This window comes from Palaemon carinicauda, chromosome 2 (assembly GCF_036898095.1).
Source record: "Palaemon carinicauda isolate YSFRI2023 chromosome 2, ASM3689809v2, whole genome shotgun sequence".
Lineage (NCBI taxonomy): Eukaryota > Metazoa > Arthropoda > Malacostraca > Decapoda > Palaemonidae > Palaemon > Palaemon carinicauda.
The window spans coordinates 54,240,498-54,260,331 of NC_090726.1; the positions used below are offsets into that span (position 1 = coordinate 54,240,498).

At 41.7% G+C, this 19,834-nt stretch overlaps 1 protein-coding gene across 1 annotated transcript in view; it reads left to right on the top strand.

Annotated features, from left to right (window-relative positions):
* Positions 1-19,834, top strand: part of Atg18a (Autophagy-related 18a) — a 160,459-nt gene that overhangs the window by 55,503 nt on the left and 85,122 nt on the right. Inside the window, exons 7-9 of the mRNA XM_068356037.1 lie at positions 1,972-2,145; positions 12,157-12,264; positions 15,524-15,615. Coding sequence (XP_068212138.1) covers positions 1,972-2,145; positions 12,157-12,264; positions 15,524-15,615 — 374 coding nt within the window. The remainder of the gene's footprint in view (positions 1-1,971; positions 2,146-12,156; positions 12,265-15,523; positions 15,616-19,834) is intronic.

Consider the following 19,834-nt stretch of genomic DNA (forward strand, 5'->3'; position numbering starts at 1 on the left):
CCTTATTCATAATTGTCTACAAAAAATGCCCATAAGGTGCAAAATTTTTGCTCGCAGACTGTTGCAATACTCGTAATCCAATTCAAATTTGTATGCTCTCATTCCAATTTGCTTGTATTTAAAGTTACTCGTAACCCAAGGTACTACTGTATGTAAGTGAAATGAATGAAAAGCTAAAGAGAATATCTATACATAAAAATCTCTTTTGACTGTTGCGGAAAAGTCATATATATTGTAAGGCAACAGAGCTACTTATCACTATTTTAGGAGGCTATTTCTCAGTTCCAGGAACAACAAAAAATTTTGTGGTCCAATGTAAACTATGGTGAAATTGTTAGTAGCATATGAGCATAGAACAATGAGAACTGCAAATAGACATTATAGAGCTAGATTATGCAAGGATGTTGGATAATATTCTTAACATTAATTTGGTTTAGAAAAGTTAGGAATATTGTAGGTGCCATACAAGGTTCATTTTCAGGTAGAGAACTTGGTCATAAAGAAAGTAATAAGATTAAAGATGGAGAGTGCTACAACGTTTTATCTTTTAAAAAGAAACTTGGAGGTACCAAGTTAGAGATGCTGTTCTTTCTCACTCAGATGTTGCTTAGATGGATAGATTCCAGAGATATAATTCGTAATTCTTACTACCTCCCTGGTATATTCTAAATGAACAGAATATATTTATTAATCAGCTGTTCATGAAGTGTCAAATTCTCCTGAACATATGATCTCTTACTACCCCATGCATGTTGAGACTTATGTAAGCTATTGAGGAAACTGAAGTTAGACATGTTTTTCACTACTCTAAATCAAAGATTAACTATAGGCAGTGGATTCCACATCACTGAAGTGGTCAGATCTGGAATTTTATGGTTTTGAATAAGTTCAGATTGGCTTTCGTGGCTGTGTATTGGCCTTAAAAGAAATGGTTCAAGGACCTTTGGTCTCCAATATTTATAAAATGTTGCCATGCAAAAAAGATCTCGAACTACCTGACATACTTGTTCTTCATTTAAATCTTTGCATGCTTCCTTTGACGGCTGGGAGAGACTCCATCTTCTCCTAACAAAGGTTTTTTCAAGGACCTCCAGATTGTTCATTTTAGCTTTAAAGTGGAAATTGTTAATTTTGGTTACTATGACTTCCTGTGATATTTAATGTAGTTTCTGTGATGTGAAAGTAGATGTTTGGATGCTGCTATTAAAGGTTATAGGGGTATGCTAGATTCAGTTCTTAAGGGTTGTGGTGGCCGATGTGATAACGTCCCTGACTGGTGAACGCCAGACTGGGGTTCGAGTCCTGTTCAAACTCGTTAGTTTCTTTGGTCGCTGCAATATTGCCTATTAGTCTTCCATTTAGAACTGTCTTATTTTGAAAAGCAAAATTACATGAAACCAACCTTGGAATAAAGACAAGTAAAAAACAAAGGCATGTAATGTTCGACAATTACAAACTGTTATAATGTTAGATTCTTATCTTTTTTGTTAGTCTTCTCATTGGAATGTCCTGTTTTTACTCAGGATAAGTATGGAATTAATAGATTTTGATTTAAAAATCCTGTTACTCTTGCATATCTGAGCATTATCTTTGCATCTCTCAAAATGGTGGTAAGATTAATCATGTTTTGTGCTGTTATTCTTTCAAATGTCAGGTTTTCAATGATGTTCAGACTCAAATATCTTCAAACAATTCGGGTGTTGTTATTTTAATGGGAATCTGGTTTCCAAACCAAAAGAATGTAATTATTTCAAAGTATTTTGTTGTTAGTCTCCCTTCTTGAGTGTGAAAACTACTGTGGGGAAGTAATTTTCCTGGGTTATCATTGAAAATTATTTCTTTCCTCTGTTAGCACTCTCCACAGCTGATGTTTATGGTTCCCATTGTACGACATTTGTCTTAGATATTTTACTTCTTATATTGAAATATATTTTTCATCAAGATAGTGAGTGATTGTGTTTATTACTTCAGGCAAAGAGTGGTAGTTGAAGAACAGCAAGGCCTCATGGGGTGGATGAGTAAGGCTGTGACTGCATCTGCAAGTTACCTACCAGCTCCTGTCACAGACATGCTGAGTCAGGGCAGAGCCTTTGCAACCATCACTCTACCATTTCAGGGAGTTCGGAATGTTTGTGCTATTACCACGTAAGTATACACATATGTTTTTTCCCAAGTAATGTAGTGGTGAACCAGGGAAGCACTAAAAGAGATTGAATTTGCTTCACCAAAAAATGTGTATAAAATGTTCTGGATTTTGGATTGCTTTAAATTTTTTCATGACTTTTTCATGGATGCAGGGGGTTTTCTCTCTTCGCATTGATAAAGTTTTATTAATTTACAAGTAATGTAAATACCAGAGTTTAATTAAATTTATAATTTTAATGAATTTTTTTTTAACTTGAGCCTAAGATTAACTGATCAATATTTTATAACTTTATGATAGACTTTTCTATGTAGATAACTTAATCATGTACTGGTACTGTACATATTGCATTAATTAAATACTGTATTGTATTATAATAAGTTTTATGTTGAAGTGTTTTTACTTTTAAAAAGTTGGTTTATGTGAAAGGATTAATGAACCAGCTCTGCTTCATAGAATTCTAGAAATTACCTGTTAATGTGGAAGACTCAAAATTAGAAGCAGTTATGAATACTTTGACGAGTAAGAAGTTTTAGAAGTATAATTCTTTCTAATTCAAAGATCTTGTGGGATAGAAGAAAGTCAGATTTGGAAAGTGATAGACAGTCAGGTTTGTTTAATAAGTAAATATACAAAGTAGATACAAAGTTAATGCAGGCATGCCACCTTTAAGTTCCTTTAAAAGGGCACATTTATGCGATTTATGAAATTTAAAGTAATAGATTGGAAGGTGTTATTGAAGGAAGGGAAATTATTTATTCCTATGCAAATACAAACTTTTGAGTCATTTATATGGTTACTCCTAGCTCATTTTCTCTATGACCAGTCAGTCAAAGAGAAAGGGTTTGATTGCATGATACTACAGTACAGTTGCAGAGTGCCTTCTCATGACATGATGCTCTCCACTACACTCCTGGTCAGGAAGTAATGAGTAAGTATCCTCAGTTCCTCTCTACGATTAAACATCTGCACTCACCTTCCCATACCCTTATAGTGTTTAGTGCTTGTGCCTTGTGTGTCTTTATTATTCACTATCACATTGGTTTCTATCCTTATCGGTGAGTTATCAGTGAGTGCATTATGGCTAGCAAGCCGAATATGCGTTCATGCCCTGGCCGTGATAGACGTCAATGTAGCATCTTCATGGGTCGGATAGAGGTTGATCGGCACCCTGTGTCCCTCTTGCTGTGGTAAGAGATGTTCAGTGGAATCACCATGTGAGTACTGTAGGGAATGGCTATTCTTCCAGAGGGAGAGGTATCATTCACATCGCAAGAAAAGAACTAATCAAGATCGTTCTCCTTCATCTTCTGCCAGCAGTGTCAAGAAATGAAAGTTTGTTTCTGTGGCAAAAGTTCTCCACCAACCAGGTCCTTCGTGTCAGAAACCCATTGAGGCTCCAGTCATGGATGACTATGGCCATGGTAATTTTGTTAATGTTTTATCACCCAGTGTTGATAATGTACTGTATGATCTTGAGCCAGTACTTGTAGTGGATCCTTTGGCTACGGCCGCTGCCCTGCCAGAGCCAATCTCAGTACCTTCAGTCCCGGATTACCCTGTTATGAATAGATCTCCCTCACCTGCAATGAGTGTTGAATGAAGAACCTTACATGACTGATTATCCAGAGATCTTTCTGCTCTTGGAAAGTACTGTATCTCCAATGCGAGCATAGAAAGTCTCTCTTCACTCCCAATCTCGGAACCTTATAGTTGAGCCTGCAATTTCCCCTTGTACTGAAGCAGCCTTGTTGAAAGACCTTTATTACCAGCCTCCAGCTTGTTCCCACAAGCAAGGCTTGCTCGTACACCCGGGGTTCCTCGCTACCAATTTCCTCTAAAGAGTTCCCAGGACGCACTCTAGGAAGGTGGTCGGATCACTTCGGCTGTGTCCAAACCCCAAGACTTGCCAACGCCGAGCTATTCTAAACAATTGTCTTCGTCTCCTTCTAAGCCTATTAGTGCAAAGAAGTCAAGTGTGACAAAACCCTCTTTAATTCCCCGAATTTTGTCTATTAACAATTTACATGAAGAGCCACGCTGGTTCCTGGCCTAGTGTTTGTAATGCTTTACATGTTACGCATTCTACTGAACAGCGTTTATTTCAGATGATTCTTCTCAGGCACAGAGAATGGATAAAGGGTGGGAAGAGTTTCCTCCGTTCCTACAAGTTACACCTCTATCTGATACAGATGAGGTCACCTTTGTTAAGCATCATATATGGGTCCCATGCCATAGGCATTCCAGATGGCAACCTACAGGGAATCGCTTTTCACCTCGAAGATACGAGTTCAGAAAGGGGCTTCAATACTTCTGCCTCATGACCTGCTGCTAGAGGTGAATGCTCTTATAACAGGAGTGGGCTGAACTCCTCCCATTCTTTGTCTGCATCCTATTCCTGCCACAATATGTGGAAATGGAAACGAAGGACATCCGAGTGAAAATCAAGAATCACGTGATACTGTGAAAACTGAACAACCAGTTATCCCAAAAGTGGAACCACCACTCTACCATGATATCACTATTAATTACTCTCCAAAGAACCTTGATGCTCTCACAAGCACCAGCTCAGCTGATGTAGTCCCCCTAGAGCAGTGTTTTCCAACCTTTTTTAAATGATTACCCCAAAATTTTATTTCCAACTAATCAATGACCCCATTGAACATATACCCGGTAACATCGGATGTTTTTTTGCAGCCACCTGATGAACTGCATGGATCATGTAGCCCGCTACTGGCTGCTTATAGTTAAGGATCCAAAACAAATGTAAAACTTTTCCATTTTAATTATTGCAGATTTTGTGTATGAATTATGGCAATAATTATGGGAATGTGAATAACTCTATTTCAAAACATCTTGATTACCCCAAAAATACGGGTCTATTACCCCACTGGGGTAATTTACCCCAGGGTTGGGAAACACTGCCTAGAGGTTCCTATGTCTGGCTCAGAGGCATCTCAGTTTATTAAAATTATGAGCCTCATATGTCGTTTGGATAGACTAGACGAGCCTCCTCACATGCAAACTGTTAACAGCCGGTGTACTATTGATTCAATTTTCCCACATTCACAAAATCATAGACACAGGTTTGATTTAGCACTTTCTAACCTAGCTAAGGACAAATTAGATTTGCATAACACGAAAGTCGCGGCTTCTGAAAATTCCCTTAAGGCCAGCAGGTCCTCAAAACTACCGCCCCTGACCCTTACGTGCTAAAGAAGATTCTATGTACACTGGCACTTTTCAGAGCCCACTCCCTTTTGACACTGGTGGTGCCAACCTGGTACTGTCTCTGTTAGTTAAGTTAACCAACCTTCCCTCCATTTTTTCAGGTCCCAAAATGGAAAACATGGTGGTAGCGTCTACCGTATATACTTGTGTAAATTTAAGGGGGTTGCATCATACACAAGATATAAAATTAGCATATGCACTCTTGGACTAGGATACATTGTTGTTCAAACTGTATATTTATTTACTTATGTAAAAATACAGCCACCCGTTGAGATACCCTCACTAGAGAGTTATGGGGTCTTTTGACTGGGCAAATAGTACTACATTGGATCCTTCTCTCTGGTTACGGTTCATTTTCCCTTTGCCTATACATTCACACACCGAATAGTCTGGCCTATTCTTTACATATTCTCCTCTGTCCTCATAAACCTGACAACACTGAGATAACCAAACAATTCTTCTTACTGCACTGTAATTGTTCAGTGGCCACTTTCCGGGCCCAAAGCTGGTAAGTCTTGCGGGACCTGGCTGTCCTAGCTGGATGTCGACCCGCACACGCTGTGCGCCTCGTGTCGAGGAAATAAGTGCTCCCCCTCCTCCACGTGCCCGGAGTGCGAGTCCTGGCCAGAACTTCAGTGGTCCTTGTTCGCCACGAAGAAGAAAAAGGCGCCCAAGAGATCTCCCAAGAAGGCGTGCCTCACCTCGCCGCTAACGTCGCCCTCAGCACCTTCGGAGAGAGGTTCCCCTTCACCTTCCCCTACCCAGAAGAGGGGATGAGGTAAGTCCGTTGCGGGGGAACGGCCCATTGCCGTTCCCCATGAGTCTGATGTCGGGGAGTCTGTTAAAGAGGGGCCTACGCAGACGAGTGGCGGGTCTGCTAGTGTAGAAGTTTGTGTTGTGGACGAAGGCCTGGTGCCCGCAGGACCCATCTCAAGTGAAGACCCGGTGTGGGGGAAGCCCGAAACAGCGCCTACCCCCCCATTGTGGCAGTATTTTTCAGGTTCAGCGGGTTCCAGGGGCGGTTGGGACAAAGAAAGGCGGGCCACGTGTTCTTCGGACCCCGACTCCATTGTTTTGACAGAGCCTAGGACGCCCTTCAGGTCCCCTATGCAGCAGGAAGAGGAGTTCGAGGGATGGTTTGCCTTTCGAGCCGCTTTCCGCACGTCCCCGGCGCCCTCAGCTACGCTTCCGCCGGACTTCGTGGAACCCTTGATCCCGGTATCCAGACCAAGGGCCCCTAGAAGACTTGTGATAGAGTCAGAGGATTCAGACAGCTCTTCCTCCTCGGACAGCTTCTCGACCTACAGCTCTTTCTCGTCGGAGGACTCCAGCAGCCGGGATGCCAGGAAGAAGCGGAAGAGGTCCAGGAGAAGGAGAGCTAGCTCCCACGCCAGCCCGGCCAGGAAGAGGTCAAAGTCCTCGAGAAGGAAGAATAAGAAGAAGAGTTCCTCGAGGAGGAGGTTCGTTAGAGTGGCTCCCCACCATCGTGGGTCGAGCAAGACGGCTGCCGCCCCAGTGCCTGCCTCGGTGGCCGCTGGAGCCGCTTCCGTGCCCTTGCCCAGTGTCTCTTCGGCTCCGCCCGCTCGTCGGGTGCAGCCGTTGGCACACTTTCAGTTACCCGTACCCGGCAAGTCATCGGCTCCATCCGCTCGACGGGAACTTACGCGGATGAGACCCGGCGGTTGGCCCCCAGCCACTTCGTCGCAGCGGCTCCGTCCAAGTTACAGAACCTGCCGCTGCCGCGACCATCAAGCAGCGCCATCCGGATTCCCCCGGGAGGGGGGTAAACCCATGACCGCTATCCCCGCCCCGGTGGCTCTATCCGCGACGGAGGCAGCTGCTCCACCAACCCGTCAAGAGGGAAGGGATGCCTCCGCTCCCACGGATCGCTCCGTGTTCAAGGATGCTGCCGACACGGAGGGGCAGATAGTAGAGGAGTTACTGGACACAGGCAAGTGCTCCCCGGACGAGGTCTCGTCATATAGGAAGGTTCTGGTCCTAATTCGTCACCACCATAGGCTGGACGAGCCTCAGCCTTCGTCAGAACAAGCTTGGCTGTCAGGTCTGGGCAGGATGGTTGACAATCCTGTCCAACAGAAACCATCCCTGACCCTACCCTTAGCGCCCGACGTTGCCCTTGGGATGGAGCATGTAGATCGTTTTGTGTCGGGTCCGAAAAACTCGCTAAGAGCCCGGGGTTCCTTCAATCTCCTGCCGGGACTTAGAACCCAAAAGAAGTTTTATGTACCGGACGGGCAACACTCAGGGCCCCACACACTTGAAGAGACCGTCGCTACCCTGAACCAGGGCAACACTGATGAGCAGAGCCTTAACGCACCGGTGGTGTTCTCACAAGCAGGGGCCACCATTATGGAGGACACCACCCAGGACATAGTTAACGTAACCTCATGGCCGGACTGGTGGGCGTGTACCCTAGCAGGGTTTCAACTGGCGCACGACCTATCAGTTCCAGAGAACCAGGCCCTGTTACAAGAACTAATCCGCTCGGGGGGCAAGGCGATGAAAATTAAAGAGTTCGGCCGAGCCCAGGCAGCAGGTGACAAGGCGACCCGCACATAGAAGATCGTCAGCGGACGGGGCCTACCCGCCTATGCCTCCGGCTAGGCAGGAGGCCGCCTCCTCTTCCTGGCTCCAATCCCCACGGTCCTCCAGAAGGAGCGGTACCCCAACCCAGGCCTCCTTTAGACCTGGATATTCAGGCTCAAGGAGAGGCCGTTCTAACCGTCTCCCCAGAAGGAGATAGGGAGAGAGGCCCCCTACGCCTTTCCACGCCTCAGGGGGGGGGATGCCTCAAACGATATTGGCAAGCATGGCGAGACAACAGTGCGGATCCATGGATGGTGACAGTCTTCAGGGAGGGATACAGAATTCCCTTCCTGTCAGATCCGCCCCCTCTGAACCTCGAACATCGAGCAGAGTGGCTAGCACCCGAAGACACTGAGAGGAGAGCACCCCTGCAAGCAGAAGTGGAGGCCATGTTGAACAAGGGAGCTCTACAGCCCGTCCACGAACCTTCCCCGGGATTCTACAGTAGGCTCTTCCTGGTAGAGAAAGCTACGGGAGGCTGGAGGCCAGTTATCGACCTCTCGGCTCTGAAGAAGTTCATCAAGAAGACCTCCTTTAAGATGGACATGCCGAAGTCAGTGCTGGCGGCCTTGAGAGTAGGGGATTTCATGATGTCCCTGGATCTCAAGGATGCATATTTTCAAATCCCTGTACACCCCTCCAGCAGGAAGTTCCTCAGAGTAAGGTGGGGCTCCCAGTCCCTACAGTTCAAGACCCTCTGCTTTGGCCTGTCAACAGCTCCGCAGGTGTTCACGAGGGTGTTCACCCTGGTATCACTCTGGGCACAGACAGGGCATCAGGCTGATCAGATACCTCGACGACTGGTTGCTGCTTTCAGCCTCAGAGGCAGTCTTAAAGGATCAGGGCACACAACTTGTACAGTTCTGCAGGAAACTCGGGATTACAATCAACATCGAAAAGTCCCAGTTAGTCCCAGCCACCAGGATGACGTACCTAGGGATGGTCCTGGACTCCCAGCTGGCGAGAGCGTTTCCCTCCCAAGAGAGGCTGGACAACCTGGACCAAGTGATTCGCTCGTTTCTAGCAGACACTCCAATGAGAGCCAAGGATTGGCAGAGACTCGTGAGACACCTGGTCTCGTTGGAGAAATTGGTTCCGCAAGGGAGGCTCAAGCTAAGACCAGTACAGTGGAACTTGAAGGACCTCTGGTCAGCGGAGGAGTCCCCGCAGAAGGTAGTCAGGGTGTCCCTGTCCTCCAAGGACATGCTCCTCTGGTGCTCCGACAGGAGGAACACGCTGAAAGGGATACCGTTTGCTTCCACTCCTCCGGAGATGCTGCTCTTCACGAATGCATCGAAAGAGAAGTGGGGTGCTCATCTCCTCGAAGAAACAGCAGAGGGAAAGTGGTCAATGGAGGAAAGAACCCGACACATCAATCTGCTTGAGCTCATGGCAGTACAAAAGGCCCTGGCGACATTCGCCCGTCTTCTTCGGGGAAACTCGGTGGCACACGTGCGACAACGCCACGGTAGTGGTGTACATCAAGAAACAAGGAGGCCTAAGATCAAGGGAACTGTGCGACCTCACAGCTCAAATCCTGGAATGGACCGAAATGAACCACATTCTGCTCACAGCCAGGTTCATTCCGGGAAGGAGAAACGTCCTGGCCGACAGCCTCAGCAGGACAGGACAGGTAGTAGGGTCGGAATGGTCTTTTCGTCCGCAGGTGGCACAGCAGGTTCTCCAGCTTTGGGGCTCCCCGGTAATAGACCTGTTCACCACAAGGCTCAATGCACAGCTACCCGTATTCTGCTCCCCGGTACCAGATCCGACAGCAGCGTTCGAAGACGCCTTCCAACACTTGTGGGACGGTCTCGACGTTTACGCCTTTCCCCCCTTCGGGATCATCAGGCAGGTGCTCAACAGGCTAAGGCAGTCGAGGTCTACAAAGATGACTTTGGTAGCGCTCTGGTGGCCGGAGAGGGAGTGGTTCGCGGATCTACAGGACCTGTCCACCCTTCCTCCGTGGCCCCTTCCAGCAAGAGAAGACCTGCTAAGCCAACCTCACTTTCTAAGGCTACACGAAAACCCCAGGGCCTGAGGTGACACGCGTGGAGGTTATCAAGCGCCTACTAAGGAAAGAGGGATTCTTGGATAAGACTGCTTCCAGGATGTCGGGGTATCTCCGGAAGTCTTTGTGCGTAGTATACCAGGCCAAGTGGGCCACTTTTGTTAAATGGTGTGCCACACAGAATCTGCGGCCCTTAGATGCTTCGGTCCACAGTATTGCAGACTTCCTGGTTCACCTGAGGGACGACCTGGGAGTCTCCATTCCAGCCATTAAAGGAGTCAGTGCGGCACTGGGACAGGTTTTCCAACTCAGGGGCATCAACCTAGGGGCTTCTCGCCACATCTCCATGCTCATCAAAAGTTTTGATCAGTCTTGTGACCCTCGCTCCTCAAGGGTTCCCCAGTGGGATGTAGCCAAGGTCCTCAGGGCTCTCTCGAGGCCTCCCTTCGAACCTCTTAAAGACATCCTAGACAAGGACCTCACCCTCAAGGCTGTATTCTTGCTAGCTCTTGCCTCAGCCAAACGGGTGAGTGAACTCCACGGCTTGTCCTTCGAAGTCTCACACTCGAAAGGGTGGAAGGATATGTCTTTCAGGTTCTTGCTGGAATTCGTGGCCAAGACCCAGAACCCAGCAATTGCTGATCCTAGGTTCGAGGAATTCTCTATTCCAGCTATTCCGCGCTCCCACAACCCGGAAGACCTGCTTTTGTATCCCGTGAGGACTATCAGGAAATATCTCGGTAGAACTTCCAAACTCAGACCAGCTATCAAAAGTTTGTTTGTATCCTCAGGCCCAGTCAAGAAAGCAGTGTCTAAGAACACTATATCTTTCTGGCTCCGGCAGGTTATCAAAAGAGCGTAAGAAAGTGAGGGTTCCACGGTTCCTGGGACCCCGCGACCCCATGATATTAGAGGCCTTAGCACGTCCCTGGGCTTTGACACCAACATGGCAGTGGGCCAAATCTTACGAGCAGGTACTTGGACCAGACAATCCACCTTTACAGCCCACTACCTGAAGGATTGTACGAGAGAGTCCCTGGATGCCTTCTCCATTGGGCCAGTAATTTTGTCCATGCAACAAATTTAGTGGATTTTGGGCCCCGGGTAGCCGTGGAAAATAATCGCAAGCGACACAAGTTCCTCCTTACTCCCCCCTTCCTTGCTACCCTCTCCCTTCCCCCCTTTTCCTATCCTCCTTCCATGTGAGAGATGGACGTTGAGGAACACCATGTCCGGATTATATATAAAGGTGAGTTGTACATAAGGTAGACTTTTGCGTGCTTTCCCCAGCTCTCCTACCTCTCCACTGGGTCGTCTAGACCTAGCCTCCTATCTAGGTCTGGTGCCCCAGGATGTTTTGGGATATTCCGGCCTGTAAGCCAATCCCTCCTCGTAAAGTATAAGTCTCCTAAGAAAGTAGTTCGAGGTGAGTACTCTGTGTTGGAACAAATCACAAATTTTAGGTAATTTGTATTTTTCCTAACAGTACTAACCTCGAACTACTTTCGGGTTATAGCCCACCCATCCTACCCTGAGTATCTTACAGGAGTTCGAGGAGGACTTGAAACATATGCTTACTGACGACCTAGCAGCGCTTCCTCACACGCTGACACCGGGGCGCGTATCCTCCCGCCCCGGAGCGCCCTGACAGGGTAACGGAGAGAGGGGGAACTACGCAAAATTCTTGGTCGGTTAATGAGGAGATCCCAGATCCTCCTAAAAAAGTAGTTTGAGGTAATTACTGTTAGGAAAAATACAAATTACCTAAAAATTGTGATTTTTCGTACCCATACAAACCTGAGTCATTTACCAAAGATCCTGCCTCAACCGTCCCACAAGTCTTTTGACCAAGAAGGAGTGAAGAGCGTTATAATAAGGCTTTCTGACCCCATGTGCTGGGGTTGCTGAGCAACTGTAGTATAATGCAAGCAAACCCTTTTTCTTTGATTGTCTGGTCATAGAGAAAACAAGACTTGGAGTAACCATATACATAACTCAGGTTTGTATAGCTATGAAAATTACAAATAGTTTTTAAAATCTTTAATTTTTTTTGCTGAAAATAGACCAACAAATTAAAGATCAGAAGGGACTGTTACTAATATTCAACTCTTTCAAGTAAAGTTTTACTTTTAACAAAAACATTTTTATTTCACCTTTTTTTCAGAATCCAAAAGCAACCAAGAGTTGTGGTAGCATCCACAGATGGATACTTATACATCTACAATCTTAATGTTGTAGAAGGAGGTGACTGCACTCTACTAAAACAGCACAGGTAAGGGAGGATTGAATAGCTCTGATAAATATTTTTGTTGATCATCCTTGTGGTTTGTCATTCAGAAGGTGGTTATTCATGACAAACCCCTTATGCATTTAGCACTCTCATTCATGGTCTAAATGACCCTTGTCACATGTATTGTCTCGTAATGATCATGCTTGCGAGCCTTTGACCGAGGGGTAGGCAATAACTTTTCAGCTCGTTACAAGTGTCTTGAGATTGGTAAATATCAATCCAAGATCTTTCCTAGCTATCCTTTGGCAGTCTGGATAATCATAGCCAATTTCATTTATATGCAATTCATTATTTCTATGAACTTCCCCTGATGTTCATATTGCTGCTTCTGTATATACTTAAGATAAAAAAACACGAATCAGGGCAATTGATGTGTGATAGAAGGAAAGGTTGCTTTGAAAACTGTATGAAGGACTGACAAGGAAAACATGCATGAACAGCTACCCTGGCCAGCCTGTGAATCTCTAAAAGGTAAACAAAGCACAATAGAGGATTACTTGTGCCATAATTGAAACATTATCACAAATCAAACTCTCTAATCAAATACAATACAGTACCCAAGTGGAAGAATTAAACTGAACACAGGTACTTAATAATGCTTGAAAAAGCAGGAGACTTGCATCCTGACGTTCTTTGGGTGGCGATTATATCGAATGGAGATTTGAGGTTTGTTAGTGACGTAGATGTGTTGGGAAGAACTGGAACAATGGTTCTTTTCTAGAACACCGTGCATAAGGTCCTGCGTAGCAGACGATGTGCAGCTTCGGAGGTGCTGTGGCAAATTCATTTGAGCCTGAACTTGCAGGTCTCCCTTGTACTCACTGAGTTCATGCTCTGCACGTTGATACACTGCCCTAGAGCAGGAGAATGATATTTCTTTGGTAAGCAGGTTGTTTTGGATTTCCTGTTCTAACCTTAAACTGGAAAGTCCTTGGAAACCACACACCATCTCTCCAAAAATAAATTTTTTTTTTTACAAAACTCCAGTAAAAACTATTTTTTACTTTCTAGTTATTCTACTGACCATACTTGATAAGAACACTATGGAAATTTGGTTTTGGAAATTTTCTGTCCCCAAGTAGAGTACGTAGCCCATTGGACCTTTGGCCAAGATAATGCTCTTGACTATTCAAACTTCCATTGTAATTGAGATTTTGTCTATGATTAAGGATACCGTCCGCTATGGTGAATAAAGTAACTTGAAAAAATAAAGAATTAAATTATTGTTTCTACGTATGCAGAAACATGTCATACATGCTCTCCAGAAGTTTCAGCCAATTATTTCTAAAAATAATAAGAATAAAGCTGTCTTTAAATGACGACATCATCCTACTTGCGTCATCTGCATGACTGAGTTTGACAGACACGTCTTTCCGTATTTATTTTTGCATATATACAGTGATTTTTTCACTCATGTTTTGAAATCTTGTACGCTTGGCAGAGGTGGAAGGCATTGGGAGAAGGTAGGCGAACGCAAACTATGATCTACGAGAAGACCAGCCAACTGCCAGAGTTTCCAAAGATGTATAGAAGTTATGATTGACGTGTGTTTGTTTATTTGCAATTTGTATGTACATTGTGTTTACATAACGTCCTCGTGAACTTTATAGCAAGGCCAATGTTACCTAAGGTCAAAGGAATAACGAAAAACAAACAGAGAGCCACAAAAAAGAACCAAGAAGAGAGAGAAACATGAAGAAGAGTACAAAGCTGGAACATTCCAACTAAAACTCTGGCAACAAAGAGAGGCTGCTGGCAACTTGTGACACCCTCACACCAAGTGTATTAGTAAACTTAGGGTGTAGATACCTTGTTTAGAGAGCCTTCATGTAGGAATAAACAATTAAGGTACAAAGTAAAGTTATCATAATAATGTTATTTTGCTTTTTCTAAGAAAAAAAGAAAAATTTTGATAGCAAATCTCTGGGAGCTTATAACTCAGAAATATATTTATTCGCATGTCGGTAGCCTTTTCTCGGTTATTTATTGTCCAATTTTAGAGTGAAAGATATCATTGGAAAGAGGAATAAAAATCTCATGATTTTGTGTGACAGAATTTCAATTTTCTTTTTTCTCTTAATTTCAAGATTAAGAAGAAATTCATTAAAAAAGAAAAAGGAAAATAAAAATTCTGTCTCACAGAATTATTCAGCTTATAAAGAAGTTTTTATGGTATGATTTTCAATACAATTGGTGTTATATTAGTGGAGAAAAAAGTACAGAAATTTTTTTTCTTGAAAATCAGGATTTTTGCTAATAAATCAAAAAGTTTTTGATCAAATGTCTTGAAATTTTTATATGATGAAGGTATTATATATGTATGAAACATTTATAGAAACTGTGTATTTTGAAAAATTAAAAAGAAAATGCAAGACATAACAGACAGTCCCCTTAATGGGTTTTAAATAAACAAATCCAATATTTGTGTTATATAATGTTTTCATGCAAACCCATCTCTCAAATATGAAGTGTTGACATCCTGTCTCCCTGTTCTTGCTGGGCATATAGTTTTTAGGCAAAACAATATATACTGTGGATACTGTACATGTAGTTACTACATTCCAATGAGTCAAAGCGTAAGTGTGTATGAACAGGTGCTGCTTCTGCATGGACCTTGGGACAGTCAGAGCATGAATGAGGTTCTCTATAACTATTGAGTTCTTATGGAAAGTAAATTTATCATAAATTTATGTCTATTGAATAATATGAGATGATATAATTTGATAGCAAGAGTCATTTTTTGGCTGAAATTAGTGTGAGAGGTATGTTGGAAGGAAAGATGATAGAGCATACTCTTTACTCTTTAAGATGATCATAAAAGCAATGATTTATGATTTATTAATTATTTATGTGGATACTGCATTAAATATTTAAGGGTTGCTCATCTTTGTTATGTAAGCTTGGGTATATTCTGTCATTTAGTTTCCCTCAAGTTTTAATATTCTCTCTCCTCTCTCTCTCTCTCTCTCTCTCTCTCTCTCTCTCTCTCTCTTCTCCTCTCTCTCTCTCTCTCTCTCTCTCTCTCTCTCTCTCTCTCTCTCTCTCTCCTCTCTCTCTCTCTCTCTCTCTCTCTCTCTCTCTCTCTCTCTCTCTCTCTTTTTTTTTTGGTGGAACTATTTAAAGATTATTGCAATGAATGCTTAAGATTATGCTTACTAAGAGTGGATTATTTTTTGACAATTGTTAAGGCCTTACTTCATTTTTATTTTTCTTGTTGTAAATATTTGATATTCTTCTTAAGGCTTGATGGAAGTGGTGAAAGTTGCACTCCTACCAGTGAAAGTAGTGCGATACCTGGACCTTATCCTGGGGCTGCTAAGAAGACAGAACCAGGTAAGTTTTTTCTTGTTTTTCAAGTGTTATAGATGAGAACTTAGGTAAGTACATTATTAGAATGCTTTGTAGTATCATGCTCTCTAGCTTATGCTGGTATTTTGTAGTGCATTATTTTATATAGAATTGTAGCTTAGTACATAAAATGTCTAATAATGACGTTATATATCATGATGGGTCCAAAAGTATCTGTATTATTTCTGAAAGTGAAGGTGGTTAATTTCAACAGGAGGATATATACTCAAAGATAAAAATGCAATCACAAAAAAATAGGTCAAGTTTATATATTGCATAAAAAACTGATAAACCTTGCTAATTTTCTGGAAGAGGTCTTGTCCTGTAATGTTCCACTATGTTTATCAGAAAAGATACTGCTGTATTATTAACAAATCAAAGGAACTAAAACTTGAAATGCCCTAGATAAGGTTATTCGATCTGCCAGTCTCTAATGTCACTTGAAAACTTTATTAGAAAATCTATTTTGTCAATGTTCGTCTTTTGTAGATGTTTGGAAACTTGTGGCTATTATTAGTTTTTATAACTTAAATCTGAAACAATTAGGACATGCTTAGAAATACTATTACAGTAAATGGTAAAACGTTTGTGTTGATCTGTTGAAGAATATTTAGATTTTTTTTAAATATGAATGGTAGAGCTTAAGGAAGTTAAAATATGAAGCACAAAAATATTTATATGGCTAGCATATTTATTGCCAAGTTTCATTATTGTGTTTACTTCTACAGTATGTAGGTGATTTTAAAAAGATGTAGCCTACAATAATTTGAGGTATCTTTCCAAGTTTATTTTATGCTGTTATACTGTAGTCTCGTAGATTTATTTTTTTACATCTCCATTAATCATGTACAGTAGGGTCCCGAATTATGCGAGAATTTGGTCGATTAATGACCTCGTGTAAATGGAAAATCGCGAATTTCGAAACACACAACTAACAGAAATAATTCCATTGCGGCCATGGCAACCAGCAATTTGCCTATTCAAATGTGTTTACTACCCATTTCCAATACTTTCTTTGTACTATACTGTATTTCTTTATAATATCAAATTGTTCTTGTAAATAAATAAAACATTTAATATACTTTAAAGTTCTAATAACTTGAAAAATTGTTAAAATTACAACCAGGATAGGTGTAAACACCATATATTTCCCGTTATAACACAACCCAAAATACAGACAAATTTTAATGTTTGTCATATCTATTGTATAATACAACTGGTGAATAGCAAAACCATCACTCTATAGACTAGCTTGTTGTATGATTGAAAATCCAGAATTATCAAAATAAAGGCGATTTTATATCATGCGTTTCCTAAACACGCTAAAAAGCACAATAGAAAACGACAACCAATGTTTTGTTTACGTTTATCTCTGATCACAACGAAGAAACAGACGCATTTATACATCTGTGTTTTTTAATTGACAGCAATTTTACCAAGTATAGATTATATGTTGAATTTGTTATTACCAATGTTCTAATTATTTTTTATTAGAACTTTCAAATAAATGAAATGAATGCCATTTATGAAATGTTTTTCTTTATGATGCCGCCTGAAACGGAAACCTTCCATTTGTTTACGCTCCATCTTCGATCATAATAAACAAACGAATGCATTAAACACACATGATCTAAGTCATAACTAATGATATTACAAACATTTAGTAAACATTATGTTATTACAAATATTTTACTTACCGTGTCCATATAAATTCCTAAATTCGTAGCAAAGCTGGATTTTTTTTTTCCTTATGCGTTTAATCCACAATAGCAAACTGCCGCTAATGACAGAGTGATAACTTACGATAATTCTAAACTGTTACGAAAGATAATTGTCCTTTCCATATCCAAAATACTTTTCCTAACTTCAGTTATAAGTCAACTTGTACCCACCTCAATTATGATCCATATGCAAAAAAGGTAAAAGAAGAAAGTACTAGGCCTATTTTTAAAGTCACCGAACAATTAGGTTACCGCTATAACGTTCGATGTGAGAGAGAGAGAGAGAGAGAGAGAGAGAGAGAGAGAGATGGTTTTAAAGTACTAAACAATAAATATGATAGGTTATAACACATTGGTGTTTATGTAATATTAACTGTATAGATGGTTTGAATAAGTTAAGAAATGGTGTAAACAATTCTTTGTTATCGTATTCGCGCGGAAGCTAGACATCAGCTGATGTGATCACAGCCAAAAGTAAAACAAAAATAAGTTAGCAATACTCGATTTTTAAAACACACCCGAAATTTAACAACATAAGTTCATACATGTTTTATTGTAGCGCAATTGACATTTAAAGAGTAAAAATTTTCTGGAATAGAATGGTGTTTCCTAAAAAATAGTGGTTTGCGGACGAAATCGGTTACCGTATTTTTAAGCTATGATTGAAATGGATGTATACACGGTATAATTTTTTCGTTTTGTATTTAATTGACACTTCAAGAAAACCGATTTTGGTTTCTTCATCTATTTGTAAGTATTGTATAATGAGAGAGAGAGAGAGAGAGAGAGAGAGAGAGAGAGAGAGAGAGAGAGAGATTATGACGCAGAAGGTTACAGACCTAGAACAGGGGAGGATGAAGGTGGGGGGGAGTGATGAGATAGGCTGGGTGGACTCGCAGGGGAGACGGTAGGAGACGGGGGAAGGGGGGATTTGGTTGCCAGTGGCTAAAAATAGATTCTGAAAGACGGTAAAGGGAAAAACGAATCCCATCGAATAAACAGAATAAGGAAAGGGAATAATAGATATAATGGAATGAAAATGACTAGATGGTGTTAGTTGTGATAAGAATAATTTAGATATTTGAAATAAGAGTGTCTGAGGAGGTATAGAAGGAATTCGTGATAAATATAGAGGAATATCAAAGGATACAGTTAGTTTGCATTAAAGGGTTTGTTATCGTTTATTGGCAGTGAATAGCCTAAACTTCGGTAACGAGTCGTCAATATTTTGTCATATTTTAAACAGTATACATTTGATTTGCAAACATTGGTTTTGTAGAGTAGACGGTAAAATAAAATCTAGAGAGAGAGAGAGAGAGAGAGAGAGAGAGAGAGAGAGAGAGAGAGAGAGAGAGAGAGAGAGGGGGGGGGGATTTCTGCCATCAAATCTCTCTCTCTCTCTCTCTCTAGATTTTATTTTACCGGGGGATTTCTGCCATCAAATCTCTCTCTCTCTCTCTCTCTCTCTCTCTCTCTCTCTCTCTCTCTCTCTCTCTCTCTCTCTCTCTCTCTCTCTCTCTAGATTTTATTTTACAGTCTACTCTACAAAACCAATGTTTGCAAATCAAATGTATACTGTTTAAAATATGACAAAATATTGACGACTCGTTACCGAAGTTTAGGCTATTCACTGCCGATAAACGAACCCAGTCTACTCGTGAAGACCTTGAACGCCCAGAGGGAAAAATAAGGCTTTTAAATATACTGTACTAAACAAAAATAATGCTTTAATATACCATCATTAACACTACCATTACAATTATCGTAAGGTTGGAGAAAGATAAAGATTGCCGAGAACGTAACCACATTTCTGTTTACATTTTGTCAGCTGGACTCGCACAGTTAACAGTTGATTTCATTGTTGATGTGGAATTTTATCCTTAAATAGGCTATTCATTATGAAATTATGTTAATGAAATGTAATGTTGATATTGTTTTGTAACATTTATTATAAATCACCGTATTTAGGGCTACCAATATACTTAAAAAGACAATAGATTTGATACATTTTGTAGTGCTTGACTCGCGAACTTTGAACAGCCTCGCAGATACAGAAAATTTATTTTTGAAAAATAGCGATCGCGGAAAAGGGGAATCGTGTAATTCGAACACGCTTAATTCGGGACCCTACTGTACAGTAAAAGCTTATAATCATGCTGTAAATATTCCTAGGTTCACAATTCCCTTGTCTGTCAGACAGAAGGTAGTCTCACTAAGCATTTGCCCTCGTAGCCTCAGTCATGTTTTAATCCCATTCCTCACTCGTAAATCTGCTATACTTTCAACAACTTCTTTTCAATTTGCATCCTTCATTTTCTATTTTTTATCCTTCATAATCTATGTCAGCCCTTGTAAATTATATTACACTTGATAAAAATGGAATGTTGAATTATCCATATACTGTACCAAGCACTAATCAGTGACTGGTATAAACTTTTGGTCTACCATTTTTAAAGGTGTAAATATATAGAATTACCGTGTTT